Source organism: Colias croceus, chromosome 11 (genome assembly GCF_905220415.1).
Source record: "Colias croceus chromosome 11, ilColCroc2.1".
Taxonomy (NCBI): Eukaryota; Metazoa; Arthropoda; class Insecta; order Lepidoptera; family Pieridae; genus Colias; species Colias croceus.
In genome coordinates, this window is record NC_059547.1 from 9397914 (window position 1) to 9413431 (window position 15518).

Here is a 15518-nt window from a genome sequence, read left to right on the forward strand (position 1 = left end):
TCATACATAATTAGGTACTGTTTTGAACTTCGCCTACAGATCACGCGCCATACCTAATTTAATTACACCGATAAATTAATTACCATTAATAAACATTTGCCACAGTAAATTAGATACTACATTAACTGTAGGATTAAAATCCATCAGGTTATCTTTAATTATAGTAATTATACATAATGCTATCTGTATTATTATATAAAGACATTTTTTATCTGCATAATGATGATGGAAGTTGATGGAAGTAAACGTAGATTTTTTTTTAATTTTTTTTAAAGATATATATAAGATAGACTATAGTCTATAGACTATAGACTATAGTCTATCATTTGTATAGAAATGCGTTTCCCATTCCAATAGTACGGCTTCAATCTTGATAAAGGCACGAGCTTTTAATCAGATATCAACTGTTTACATTCCGCCCTGAGGAAATTTAAATGTAGCGATGTTGTCTCACCAAAGAGAAGGTCAATACGATATGATTCGCCATCTTTAAGGAATTAAGAGATTCAGATGCTATCGATCGTGGAATTTGCACCCGTTATACATTATACTTAAAACTTTTTGAGAAGGATATAATAACATATTCCCTTTTTTTAGCGGCAATGTCTTTTTTTTCTAGCTTAACCCATTGAGCCCCGAGCAGCCCGATCTGACAATAGATTTTCTATTGTGTCTGTGATTCCGGGGGCTGAGTTATTAACTCAAAACCTACAAAAAAAAAGACCACTTGCTTAATTGCCACAGTATAAAGAGGTAGCAATGCCACATCTTCATACAATTTTGCCACTTCGTATTAAAATATATTTTTGAATTATTTACATTAGATACTCAGACAAACATGCTACATCGCACTTAAATAAATCCCATCGTATTATGCAAACGAAAGATCGAATCGATATAATGAACTAGCAGAGAATGTTATAGGTAGTCAAAGATGTGTCGCAAATATAAAGCAAATTTCAGTCGAATGATAAATTGTAACATTGGGTGTGGCATCGTTTGTAGAAAACAATAATATTTGAATATTAAACGAGCTCGTGACAATATTGCTAGATAGTTTGTATCACAATATGGAAATCGAAATAAAGTATGCAATGGATACTCGTTAAAATGATTCTGGAGTAAATTTAAATGAATAACTCCCGAGACATGTTTTAGATCCTCATTTATTCTTATTTATACTACTGTTGTAATAGTTATCGTATTTTGTATTGCCTATTCATATACATTACTATTGTAACTTCTAAGAGAGAATATTTTGTTAACACTTATCGTTAAGGCGAGGAGGAACGGCTAGTTTTACAACGGATTAATTACAGAGGTATTCACGCGGTATTCGCACACAAACCAACAAGCAAATACTAATTAATATAATCCCAGACTATTATCTCTATTTATATCCATAAACGGACACAAAGCACCGCCTAACAATGGTGTTGTCATCGTTAAATTCTATAATGGTATTAACGGACTTGCAAAAATAGTTAATGCGGTTTTATTCGTAATTGGCATTAATAAGAAAATAATTTTTCGTGTTATCTTTATGAAAAATGATAATTGCTTGTACAATAATTATATTACTAGCAACATAGTAAGTTTTATGTTTATTTATAGGACAGGAATGGTGTTTGAAGTAGGACAACATCGTTTCTTGTTTATGGCTGTGTTTATTTATTTTTTCTCCATAGTTCTAATAAATCTACCCGGTCAACGACTGGACGTTTTAAGTGTATATTTTATGGAAGTTATCGTATAGATTCGCATAGCATTGCTATTTAACTTTTCTGAAAATCCACTGCTCTGATAAAGACATAATCTATTCTTATATCAATAGAATAAATCTTACCAGATTTGGCCCACTCTACCATATTATACTTATACTTTTCTGTGTGAAAATATAGCTGTATGCAATGTTAACATTGAGAATCAACATCCTATCCTACTAATATTATAAATGCGAAAGTTTGTATGGATGTATGGATGTTTGTTAGATACTCTTTCACGTAAAAACTACTGAACCGATTACAATGAAATTTAGCACACACATAGAGGGTAACTAGGATTAACACATATGATAGTTTTTATCCCGTAAATCCCACGGGAACGGGAACTATGCGGGTTTTCCTTTGCAAACGCGGGCGAAGCCGCGGGTGGAAATCTAGTAGTCTATAAAGGAATCATAAATTACAAATTTACAACCATCTTTAAGCAAACTTAATTATAATTACACGCAGCTTTCCTATAAAAAAATACCAAGGTCTAGGCAAGGCTATTAAAATCTCTATAGTAACTAAGCACAAAGCTAAATAGGTATATAATTGGCTCGCTCGTGCGTGATCGACAAAATCCGGTAAAGCTTACCATCTCCACTACGATTGGTTAAAACAATGCACTTATAAGATGCCCTCTATCGACTAAAACTTGTAACAATAGGACAGATAACCGTCTCGTCCTATTAGTGCAGCACGAAATTCAAAGTTAAGAACCATTTTATAAATTATGCACGAGGAAATGTAAGGCAATAAATTAGTGCAACCAGTTATCTCAATCGGATTTATTCTGCTGCATCTTTGAAAATTATAGTGGTAAATACTAGATGGATAGTGTTTAAATGATTGGTTGTAATTATACACGGTGTCCCACTATTGGTATACTAAGCGCGAAGGGACTTGTTGTTTTGCATACACTGATCACGTAAAAAGTACTACATCAAAAAATTTGTTTTGAAAATTTTCTGAAAATCCATGTTTTCTTCTCTAACTTCGCGCAGCTGGCATATACCGCTTCGCTAATGTGAGCATTTTGTATATAAAAACATAATCTTAAACGATGGGTCACGTACTGGTAGCAAAGTTGGGCGGGTTGCTTGTTATACATAGAGTTTTAAGATCATCTATTTGAAAAAAAAACTTCGTCTGGAATTTTTTAAGTATTTTTTACGTACTCAGCGCATGCAAAACTATAAGCTCCTTTGAGCTTAGAATACCAGCAGTGGGACACCCTGTATAGCGTACCTATGCCGCGAAATTATGTCATACTGGGGCACAAAACAAAATCTTAAATACCTACCTATTTACAACTGAATACGCGGTAAAAATCTTGTGAAATTCATTTAACTTGGATGTACTGCAAGTGCCTATAAAATCTATAGTCTTAACTCTTAAGTATTATCTAAAACAATCACAATCAAACATTCCCCTGCAATATTAGTATAGATTATAGGCATATTTAACTCTCTAACATCTCACGAATTCGCTCGCTATGCTATCAGCTAGGATATCGTCGCGTGCGGCTTCTAAATAACTTATATAAGCACATGTAATGAAGATCTATTTACTGCATAATGTAAGCCGTTATTCAGTGGTACTTGTGGGCGGCTGTCAGTGGCATGATGGATAGGTTGGCATGTAAGGTTAGGATTTAGATGTGCTTTATGAATTGGAACTTTTGAAATGCCTGAATTACGTGATTGTTGAATAATTGTACAAATACTAAGAATTTAGGTATGTTTGCAATTTTCATATGGATTGTTTTCAATTTAATAATGAAATTATTAAATAATGTGTGGCTGGCATAATAATACTTGAAATATAGCGACAGTGCTTTATTTTCAGACTTGGACATAGATGTGTATTAGTTTTCTGTTTTAATAATAATTTCATAATAATTTACTCTCTAATAATGTAACTTAGCAGTTGCTAATTTAACTGTTTACAGTATCAATTTTCTATTATTTTATCATCCTTGAAATGAACTCGTATATAAAAATATCGCTTTCGCTATTTTTAGGCCCAAATTTGTATGGGAAGAAAAATGTGTTTTTTTTTTTTTTTTTTTTTTTTTATTTGGGATTAGGCAGGCATTTGACCATCGCTTCGCCTGATGGAAAGCGATAAGCGAGGTCTAGGATGGAGCATGCTGACCTAATAAGTGCCTATTCACTTTTTTTTTGAACAAGTCCAGATTATAATTATCGGGAAACACGGACGCCGGAAGGTTGTTCCATTCCTTGCTGGTACGCACGAGAAAGGATGAGGCGTAACGCTTAGTGCGTATGGGTGGAATGTCGATGACATAGGGGTGGAGACCAGCACGGCGTCGAGTCGCCCGGTGATAAAAGGGAGAAGCGGGTATCAGGTTGTGCAGTTCTTCAGCACATTCACCGTGGTAGATCCTGTAGAACACTGCCAAACTAGCCACTTTTCGACGATGTTCTAAGCTAGACAGTTTCGAGGTGGTAAGGGTTTCATTCCCGATTAGCCTAATCGCACGTTTTTCAATTGAGTCCAAGGCGCTAAGTTGGTATTTTGCTGCACCAGCCCAAAGGTGGGAACAGTACTCCACACCCGACCGTACTTGAGCTTTATAAAGGTTTAGGAGCTGTTCCGGTGTGAAGAATTCTGCCACTTTGGAGAGTATTCCAAGCTTCTTAGCGGCAACCTGCACCTTGGACTCAATGAAGGTCTTGAAGTTGAGGTTGGAGGAGAGCGTTAGGCCTAAAAGCTCCAGTTCATTGGACAATTCTAAGGACACATCCTGGAAAGTAGGTGTTAAACTGAAGTCGGTACGTTTAGCTGTAAAAAGGCAAGCCTGCGTTTTCGAGGAGTTAAACCTGACTAAGTTGGCATCGCCCCATTCCGAAACCGATTTTAAAGTAGTGTTCAGTCGCTCAACTAAAGCCTTTCTTTGGGCCGCCAAAACATTGTCCGTCTGCGCCTCGGATGCGTAACTGTCAATAACTGTGCTGTCATCGGCATAACTGTAAATATTTGGACCTAACAGATCATCTATATGGAGCAGAAATAAGGTAGCAGACAGTACTGATCCTTGAGGAACTCCGGCGTTAATGGGTAGTAGATCGGACGCACAACCATCGATCACCACTCGAAGTGAACGTTCACACAAGAAATCAGAGATCCAGTTGCACAGGCTAGGACAGATCCCAAATGCTGGAAGTTTGTTGATAAGACCACTATGCCAGACTCTGTCAAATGCCTTTGAAATGTCGAGGGATACGGCTACTGCCTCCCCGAGCTTCTCGATAGCAGAGCCGAAAATATGAGTGAGGTGAACCAGAAGGTCCCCAGTAGACCTTTTACGTCGAAATCCGTATTGATGATCGCTGAGGAGATCGTTACCTTCTAGATACCTCAGAAGCCGGTTGTTTAAGATACGCTCCATAACTTTACAGATAATGGAGGTGATTGAGATAGGCCGGTAGTTACCTGGGTCGCTGCGGCTTCCTTTTTTGGGTATTGGCTGGACATTGGCTATTTTCCAGGTCTTGGGAACTTTACCAGTGTCATATGAGAGACGATACAGCCGTGTTAATATCGGTGAAAGTTCAGGAGCACAACTTTTTAGTACCACAGCAGGGATACCGTCAGGTCCACTTGCTTTATTCACGTCCAGACTTTGGAGAGCTTTAAGGACTTCTCTCTGAGTGATGCGAAATTCAGGCATATTTTGACCGCAGTGAGGTAGAGAAGGTGGTAGCTTATTACTAGGGTCCAGACGGGAATTATTAGCGAAGATATTCGCAAAGAGATCCGCTTTTTCCTTTGCAGTATGAGCAAGTGCACCGTCAGGTTTTTGTAATGGTGGTAGAGACGCCTTACAGAAATTAGCTTCAACTGCTTTTGCAAGGGACCAAAAAGCTTTAGACCCAGAAGGGTAGGAAATAAGCTTGTCCCCAATTTGCCTGATCCGATCAACGCGAGATCTTTTAAGCGTTTTTTTGAAGGATTTAGCAGCTTTGTTGAATTCTCTCTTTTTGCTTGTGATGTCAGGATCTTTACGTGCTCTAGCATCGGCCCAGATTCGATATGCTTCGTGTTTCCGTTGTTCAGCTCGTCTACATTCAGTATTATACCATGGCTGTTCTTTACCTCCGGTGGATACGTCTGTAAATGGAATGAAGTATTCCATAGCCTGCCGGACAACATCTTCAATAGCACTAGCACAGATCGACGGGTCATTTGAAGAAAAACATACTCTCCGCCAAGGGTAAGATGAGAAAAAATGGCGCATCTCATCCCAATCGGCTTGAGAGTAACGCCAAATACGCCTAGTTTGCACAGTGCTAGGTTCCGATGGGGAATATACAGAAACAGCTTTAACAAGGCAGTGGTCTGAGGTACCTAAGGGTGATGAAACACTGGTCGAATACCTACCAGGATCTGTGGTTAGCAAGAGATCCAAACAATTAGCCGTATGACCCTCAACGTCAGGAATCCGAGTTGCCTCTTTGACGAGTTGAGTGAGATTAAGGGATAAAGCAAGATTGTAGGCGTCTCTGCCAGCATGGTCAGTTTTCTTATAGGGAAACAGCCAGTCTTGATGACAGGCATTAAAATCCCCTAAAAGAACAAGCTGAGCAGATGGAAATTTCTTTTGAACAGAGTCAGCGGCTACGCTGAGATATTGGAAGAATTTAGTGATGCCCTGGTCTGAAGTATGGGAGCGATAAACAATAGCATATATTATCTTATCAACACCGATGTCGGTAAGAAGCCAAAGAACGGAGAAATCAGGATTGTCGACATGACGAAGACGTTTATAGCAGATCTTGTCGGATAAATAAGCACAGACACCGGCTTTTGGATGAAAATTATGTTCCAGGACATACCCTGGATAATCAAGGTATGCCGTGTCAGAAGGTGGTTTAATCTGGGTTTCGGTAAGAAAAAGTAAATGCGGCTTTTCTGTCTCCAGGTGGTGGTGGACAGAGTCGAGATTTGAGTGCAAACCACGAATGTTAGTGTGGTGCACTTTAAAGGGGAGGAAGTGCAACCGCTGTAGAAACTTTCTTTTCCTTTTTGAACTTTTCATTTCTTTTTAAAATGTGAAGTGAATAGACAGGGAAATTGGAAGTTGATCGAGGTTTAGTGAGTTTTATGTTAAACTTATACTGGAATATAGAAGTGATTTTTCCGGTTGGCACACGGAATCTAATGCGCTTTGTATTAGATTCCTGAAACCATACAATGCCAATGCATTATCACCGCTTATTCCAATAATTTCAACACCCGTGCGCGAAGACACTAATTCAAAATTTATGGCTAACTATCCTTTACTCTATGACATTATCACTTAATCCTATAAGTAACAGATTCATAATATCTCAGTTATTCGTAACAATAGCAGCGATAAGCCCTTGATGTATTATTTTGTGTTGCAATTAGTACATACGTGGCGTTTTACGCATTATTTGCGCGATGATTACTTCTGCGAGGACGGTAACCATTGCTTGCTAGATTTCTTGCTAAATATAAGTACAAGCATTATATAATGAGACACATGAAGAGTTGATTCTTGTAAATAAAAAAATCGATACAGCAGGATATATGGTAAAATGCTAAAATCTTTGTCGTATTTTATAATCAATGTCGTTTTTTATATGTTAAGAATTTAGATAAATGCTTCAAAGTATAGTGGGCTAAAAACTTACATTCCCCTTTTCAGTATTATAATTAGTAATAATCAGTATTATATTAAAATTTCAGTGTTAATAACAAAGCTATAATTAAAACTATAAACACGCACGCCCAGTGTTATTGTAATAACAGCTTAATTAAAGTTTATTTCCGGAATATGAAAAAAAAATTGTTCGAATTACTTCTATCAACAAAAAATAGTACCTACAAATTGCAGAAAATTGTAAAAGAATTAATTTGTATTATTTTAAAATAATGTTTCTTAAAACAAATTGATACACACATTGCGTCTTTTATTACTATCATTGTTCTACAAAAATGATCGCTCACTACTCACGCTCACAAGTTAACCATATTTTGCGGTCAATTAACATGCATAAAAACAATGCAATAAATTGCACAATAGTTTAGTCTGTAGTATGTGAAAAGGCGATACAAAACATTATCTCATTACTAATCTCCTTGCTAATCTCCATTCAAGGAAGTCTATGGCCGTCGACCCAAGTAGTTTTTACTGTAATAAAATTACGGCTGACTCCTGTATGCACATTCGATGTAATTCTGAATTCCGATACATACGTTTACATAATTTTAATTATTTTTTTACGGAATACATAAAATTAATACTGATAATTACCATACGCCCTTTTTGTTTTTAACCGACTTCAAAAAAAGGAGGAGGTTATCAATTCGGCCGGTATGTTTTTTTTTTTATGTATGTACACCGATTAATACTCCGAGGTTTCTGAACCGATTTACGTGATTCTTTTTTTGTTCAATGCGGGATGGTGTCGAATTGGTCCCATAAACATTTTATTCGGATAGGCCCAGTAGTTTTTATTTTATGGGCATTTTTGTCTGTATTTGTAAATGTTGCAAGTGCAAGTTTGAAGTCGGTTGTTTTTAACGCAGTTATCACTTGTTACGTAAATTATTATGCAAGCAATATAGCGTTTGCAACGTTGTTCGATCGACAATGTGTCTTGGTACAGGGTTGTTATGGTAGGGGGGTATTGTAGCGATCGAAAGGGCCGATAGCACGCGCGCCACACTATCCTTACTCCCTACTGTGAATTCTCTTACAAAGACCTAGCTATTATCTAGACTGGATCGTATAAGAGGTAAACACATGAAGAGTTTCTTTTAATATTTGAATTGTGATACGGGGGGATTAATGAGAGTGCAATGCTGAAATCTTCGTTTATTTATTTATGTGGATTCACTTTCCTGCTTAGATTAGATTTAAATTCATGCTTTCCTTTATTTTGATTAGTAGATTGAGCGTTACGCACTCGAATCTCTCGTCCCTTTTTGATATACCTATCTACATTTTAATCTTCAAATATTTTATACTAACTTTCCACCCGCAGCTTCCCCGCGCAGTAAAAGAAAAACCCGCATTGTCCCGTTCCCGTGGGATTTCCGGTATAAAACCTAAACCTATTTCCAGGGGTAAAAAGTCGCCTATGTCTTTTCTCGGGTGTCAAAATATCTCTATACCAAATTTCATGCAAATTGGTTCAGTAGTTAGGGCGTGATTGAGTAACAGACAGACAGAGTTACTTTCGCATTTTATAATATTAGTATGGATAGGTCCTCTATATGAATTTAGATTAACTATGCCCTAGTGTTGTGTTATGGAAAAAATAGGCTGCATCGCCACAAGCTTTCAATCCAAACACACAAAAACATGTCCATTCGTAATACATCTGTGGCACATTTCCATAAGGCTGCTGAATAAGCGTGAAATGCATTATTTCGGTCTATCTATTCTCAGGGACAATTAACGATTTTCGACATGTATCCAATCAACGACTCACGTTCTATTGTTAATTATCTTAGGTATCTCCCGCTTGCCATAACTTACCGTTCTCAGAATAATCCAGAACACCTGGGCACCTTCACAATTGGTGTCTTTAATTCCAATGAGCTTCTGTTTTCATGAAGTGATTAAAATTAATTGAGTGAATTATAATGTAAATTTTTACCTCTTAATTTTAATTTTCAAAGTGAGTCTCTTCTATGAAAAAAAAAGAGTGTGTGTACTTAAGTACACGCGTTAGAAGTTATACTTCTTTGGCGCATGGAAAAAAATACTAGAATATAGGTACAACTTGAACATAGTTACATACCACCTAGAACTAACTTCATGCTGTTAAATTTAGGTGTCATCATTTTTCTCCGTGGCGCCAAAGCCCAAAAGAAGTATAACTTCAATAAAAAAAAGTTTATGAGGAACCCCATTTATTAAGACTATCAAAATTTTACAAAGCAATTAGTATAAAATAATTGGTCGATGTTATTGTGAAAAAACTTAATACTTAGTTATATTTTATTTCTTATACGTAGTTGCATGAAACATGAAAGCAGTCACATTGGCTGTTATTTTTATACAATTGTGTGGAAATGTAAAATTTTCACTTGGTTATTTGGTAGGTGCGGGCTGTAAGTATGATTTATTACCGTTAATTCAAATTTATTAATAAAATTCCTGGATAAATAATTTGTGATACATTTGATACAGAACCTAATACAGTTAAGCATATTCTAGTAATTCACACTAGAATATTAAGGTGCAAATTTCCCTCTTCCCAAATAACGCTGATACTGCGCGCCATCGGTCTATAAGAAATTGTAGAGTAAAAAACATATACGTGCGTATTTGGCACAGAAAACTTATTTAGAAAACCTATTATACACCATTAATTTTTTGCCATAGTAAACGTCCGCTTCGCCCAAATGCTGCACACTGACACCAAGTACCAATTACTTCGAGAAGAAATGATTAAGGCCAATACACACAATCTGGTCTACCACTGCAGAGCTGATAAGAGCGACTGCGATGCAGCGCTAGCCAAGATGAGGTATAAAGCCAGCAAACACTTCTACGCTTTGTCCAAGGCTGTGGTGGATTATGTGAAGAATAAACGGCAGGCAAGACCTACTGGATACGTTGGTAAGATATAATAGTAATAGCTGCTATAAAATTGCGTAACTAGTAGATTTATTGATCTAAGTAGGGAATATATCTTGTATATTCGTATTTAAAAAAAATGACATTACAATTTAAGTATTGTATATGTACTCCATCCGTCGTAAATGAAGTACCTACCTACTTGTATAATTGGTTTACTTTGGACATGTTCAATGATCTTTTGTTTTCAGGTACAGCCACATTCTGCCAAGACAACGTTTGTGTGCCAGACACAGACCCTCCCATCGTGTATGGAGGCTGCTATACCCTAATTTCGTGTGGAGGCAACCAGACTTGGCATCTCGATCCTGTGGTATACAAAAAGAAGAGAGGACGCTTGTATTAAGTGGAATAAAAATTCAAAGCTCAAACTGTTTTCTTACCTTTTTCCAATTTCCTTCTCAACTTACTTTGTTGCATTTTATAAAAGCTTGTAACGAGAGCTGCAGTCGTGAATGAGAATCCTGTATTCACAGGTATTCAAAATAAAGACGTAAATAATCAAATCAAACTTATTAATACAACTTATTATTATCTAATACAATCCTAACCTCAATTTTAAACTTCGAGAGTGGAAGTGTTAGGTATGTTATATACCTGAGTCTTTAAAACATGACTCAAGGATACCTTCCTAATTAAATTAAAAGCAGTCAACTTACATACATAATTAGAATTATATTTTTGTGCCGAAAAGTATGCGTATTTACTTAGAAAAGCAAACCAAGAAAATACATCACCATCCCGTCCAAAATCTAAATTTTCTACAAACTTCATTTCGTCCGGTATTGCACGATTCAGGATTACAATCAAGTATCGTGACACGAAAAACAAAAGGCAAGACCACCTGTTGTATTGTCGAGGAACAATGCACGGTTTTATTGTTACTGGTATCTAGATAAATCGTTTATAAGACTGCTGCCCAGATGTTCGCGTTAATCGTAAAATGATTTGGTGAAAATGTGGCTGCGCTTCGTCGGCTTCGCTTTCTTCTGTGCGGTGCAGGCTGAGATCAGGAGTAGCTTGATCTTTAATAAGTGAGTACTATGTTATGTAACGCTGATAATTGTAAGTACTATGACGCCGATCTACGCATTTGTTTAGCGATCGCAAACCGATGTTTCTGCGCTTGGTCATCCCTAGGCTTTCCTTTTTTAATGAACAATAGGGAAGCGCTTCACCACGACCTCGCCTCCTGGGGAGTGAATATATAGTTTAAGATGTAGCGCGCTTCCCTACTGACCTGTTCACTCTTCTCGTGAAGAATACAAATTCAGGAAGCGTGTAACAGTTCCTCGCGGTTCGAAAAAAGAATGTAGATATAGTCCTATACGATCTTTTTTTTTCTAGTTGATTAGTCTGGTCATAAAATTGGTTATAAAACTCTTCTTTATCATTAGACATTCTTAATTAAGATATGTTTTGATTTGTCACCAACCTGTAATCATGTAAATTGTCCACATTCACATGATATCAATCCTACAGGCTACTAAACGTAAAACCAGTAGGAGCTCAAATTGCCAAGAGTTTCGTACCCCTCACGGAGTTGCCTCCACCTCGCATCCACCATGGATCTGGGAGACGACATCTTGAAGACGAATGCAGTAAAGCACCACAGTGGAAGGAAGTTAACGAAGGCGGGAAAGTAGACATACTTGGAGATTACTATGACGATAGAGTTGCTAAAACCGTCGCTACTGTTATAATACCGGATCATATAGATTGTAAGTAATTTAATAAGACCTTTATTTGTATAACACATTTAAAACAGGATTGCAATAATTGAAAGTTAATTATATTTTATTGTAAAGTTATTCTATCTACTTATTCATAGGGTATAAAAAATGTTATAATTGATTTCAAGATTGAAGACAAAGTTCGAAAACCAGTGAAGTAAATTTGTTTACTGCACTATTTAAAAAAAATCCTCTCTCTCTTTGAGCCTATCGTTCATCTTCCTATATATCTATTTGGTTCAACTGTTTTAACTAATGCTACATAATTTCTTACAGATAAGCATTTCCAAGTGACGACCCCAGTACCGTACCTCACAGTGGGTCCCATAGAAGCCATAGGTTACCATCCTAGTACCATAAAATCAGACCATCCGAGCGAGTGTGAGAAGATCTACCAGGACCACATAGCTGACCAGTATTCAGATGAGACCACAGACTATTCAGAAGAATCCCTGGAAATGGCCAGAATGCCGCTCTTCCCGACGAACGTTCGAGAATCTATTGAGGAACGATTTGCTCATATGTACGATGACATGCGATAGTTTTATGTGGGTGTAATAAATTTTGATACTTTTTTACTTAATGGTGTTTTTAATTGTATCCTACCTGAACTGACCTAAATATAACCACACCATTCTATTTCGACTTTTCAAAGAAAATACACACTTAGAATTCTTATAGATGCGTTAAAAAATCGTATAGTTACGTACACCACTGAATGACTGAAAGCTATAAAATGGCATTTTATAATATTTAAAAAACATACAATAGCCCCGGAGAGCAGCAGCTTTTATTGTAAGTATTACTAGGTTTCCGCCCGCGGCTTCGCCCACGCAGTCAAAGAAAAACCCGCATAGTTCCCGTTCCCGTGGGATTTCCGGGATAAAAAGTAGCCTATGTCCTTTACCGGGTATCAAAATATCTCCATACCAAATTTCATGAAAATTGGTTCAGTAGTTTAGGCGTGATTGAGTAACAGACAGACAGACAGAGTTACTTTCGCATTTATAATATGGATTTTAGTTGTAAATAACCTTTTTAATAAATTTACCAATTTTGTTAATTTGCATGTTTGTGTTAAGAAGATAACTTCCGTATTGGAAAAGACGCTCAAAAATATTGTTTAAGAAATCATACAAGACCATCTGGATTACTGGCTCAATAGATTTCTCTATTTTATCGTCGGTCTTATATCGGTCCTTAGTACTTAATGATCTAAGTATCGGTCGTGTTAAATTAATTCAATTCAAAAGTGATACCAATTTTAAAAGTTGATAAAAAAACATGACCAATTAATCGTTTTTAGTCCTTTAATTAATAATATTTATTAATATAATAAACTTATCTACATAGATATCATAATGCATCTTCTCAAACCGGTCCAGCTTGTAAATTAAATTTATTAGGTAATTTAACATCTTTATCTTTTTCATCTAATATTTCCTCTGTCTCATCATCATCGAAGTCATCCATATCCAACGGATTTCTAGAAAAAAAAGGAAATATTATTCAAGCAACAATTGAACTGAACTGAACATCAATTTGCTAATATTGACTTTTTTTTCCTGCTGTCATGTCACTATGAATATTGAAAATACTACACTTACTTATTCCAGTCTATTTTGTGCCTCTTCCTGTAAAAAATCAAAATACATATTCTTACAATGTTCTACGTTTCCTTTACTAATTATAATTTACGTAACTTTTTTTGAGCAATATAACTTCAAAAAACTTAATTAAAATTAATGATATTTCGCTACCTTCCGTTAAAATTTTTTTAAGATGTCACAAAAAAAACTTATATTCAAAATCTAAATAGATTTTACTGACCTATTGGTAGCGATGTAGTCTTGGTCCATATATTCCTCAGACACTTCAACAGACAGCGGCTGACCTCTGTGATCTTGGAGGATACCGAAATATCGTGGCGCTCGGGACACCGTGAATAGGACACCTGCAAATATCAGTAATACAGTCAAACTTAAGGAGCAGTTTAGTTTAAGGAGTATTACGTAGTATTTTTTTTTTTTTTGAAAATTAAGGTTAAGGTTATAGACAAATAATAATGAATTTAATTACTACTAATTTGACAATATTTCATATTAAATGTACTTTATGAATTGTTTAACTATATTTATTCACATAATATACTGAAATAATAGTAAATATGGCGTTTTATGTAATTGCTAAGAGTATAAGAAAAGTATTACAAAGATTTGATCGACTAAAAAGGAACTCAGGCGCAAAATATAGCGACGAAAAAAGTTATTTCATTTTGGAATAAAAAATTTAGTAGGATACTTACTATCATCAAAAGCCCATATGCCTCTAATTGCCATTATTAATACTATAAAAAACATCTCCAACGTTATGTACTTTTCAGTCATATTAAAATATCTTTGCAGCTTTATTTGAGGCTTATAACCGGAACATATTTTGTAAATGCTCAAACTAGATTGCCTTTTTGAAAACGTGTTAGGAATTAAGTGTTGCCTAATTGAAAACGAAATGTTTAGAAAAACAAACAGTGTTTGCTTTAATTATCGATCAAGAAACAAACTTCAACACGTGATTAATATCCTAAACGTGAACTTAAGAATTTTTTTAACATTTCTCAGAAATTGTATAAATGATTTATTTACTTAGTTTATACAATATAGTGCGGTCTAGAAATCGCTCAATGTGGTTGAGAATTTTTCAGGAACAAGCTAAAATGAAGAGGGTACCCACCAGCAAAAAAAATCGCTTTAATAACAAATAGCAATACTTATGTGTCTAGTAAAAAAAAGATAGAGAGCAATATCAATTCTTTGAAAATAAACGACTAAAACGGAGCAATGATATCAGGAGTGTTTTTTTGGCTAATATGGTATCGCTATAATTAATAAAATTTACGACTTTTGGTGGTGATAAGGTTTTAACACTTCCAATCACAGATATTGCAAAACGAATTTTTTCTTCTTGTCTTTCATGAAATTAAATTTAATTGACTCTACAATATTATTAAAAAGCTTAAAACAAAGATGTATATGCTTAATATTCAAACAGAAAAGATACCTAGTTGATTTTTAATGATTTTCACTATTTTATGGTATAAGTAGATTTCAAATTTAATTTAGTATTATCAATAAGCACATTTAGGACGTATGATTAGCCTTCAGATTTTATTGTTGTTTTAAATTAATTACAGACACACTGCAACCTACTTCAGTTTGTATTATTTTATACCACGTTTGTAGGTACTAAATTCGTTCAGATTGTGGTTCTAACGTACCCGGGATACAAATATCATGGTAGAATATTATATTGCCAATGTTTCTTGGCAATGAAGTAGCTAATAGAAACAAAATTTTTAAATTCTATAGAGTATTTTTT

At 35.5% G+C, this 15518-nt stretch overlaps 3 protein-coding genes across 4 annotated transcripts; 2 read left to right on the forward strand and 1 right to left on the reverse strand.

The window, feature by feature from the left end:
* The first annotated feature begins 2490 nt into the window (after window positions 1–2490).
* Window positions 2491–10768, forward strand: LOC123695796. 2 transcript variants are annotated; one of them, XM_045641723.1, is made up of 3 exons: window positions 2491–2585; window positions 10156–10392; window positions 10602–10768. In XM_045641723.1, exons 2-3 carry the CDS (start codon window positions 10176–10178, stop codon window positions 10754–10756), a joined length of 372 nt encoding a protein of 123 aa, XP_045497679.1. In that variant the 5' UTR covers window positions 2491–2585; window positions 10156–10175; the 3' UTR covers window positions 10757–10768. The 2 variants fall into 2 exon arrangements, with proteins under 2 accessions (XP_045497679.1, XP_045497678.1); XM_045641722.1 differs by lacking the exon at window positions 2491–2585 and adding an exon at window positions 9785–9881.
* A 569-nt stretch (window positions 10769–11337) lies between these two features.
* On the forward strand, window positions 11338–12726 carry LOC123695567. Its single transcript, XM_045641457.1, has 3 exons — window positions 11338–11444; window positions 11893–12131; window positions 12420–12726. Exons 1-3 carry the CDS (start codon window positions 11368–11370, stop codon window positions 12683–12685), a joined length of 582 nt encoding a protein of 193 aa, XP_045497413.1. The 5' UTR covers window positions 11338–11367; the 3' UTR covers window positions 12686–12726.
* Window positions 12727–13441: 715 nt separating this feature from the next.
* LOC123695655 lies at window positions 13442–14623 on the reverse strand. Its single transcript, XM_045641562.1, has 4 exons — window positions 14449–14623; window positions 13974–14097; window positions 13751–13777; window positions 13442–13629 (listed from the first exon to the last, which is right to left on the reverse strand). Exons 1-4 carry the CDS (start codon window positions 14528–14530, stop codon window positions 13515–13517), a joined length of 348 nt encoding a protein of 115 aa, XP_045497518.1. The 5' UTR covers window positions 14531–14623; the 3' UTR covers window positions 13442–13514.
* Window positions 14624–15518: the final 895 nt, after the last annotated feature.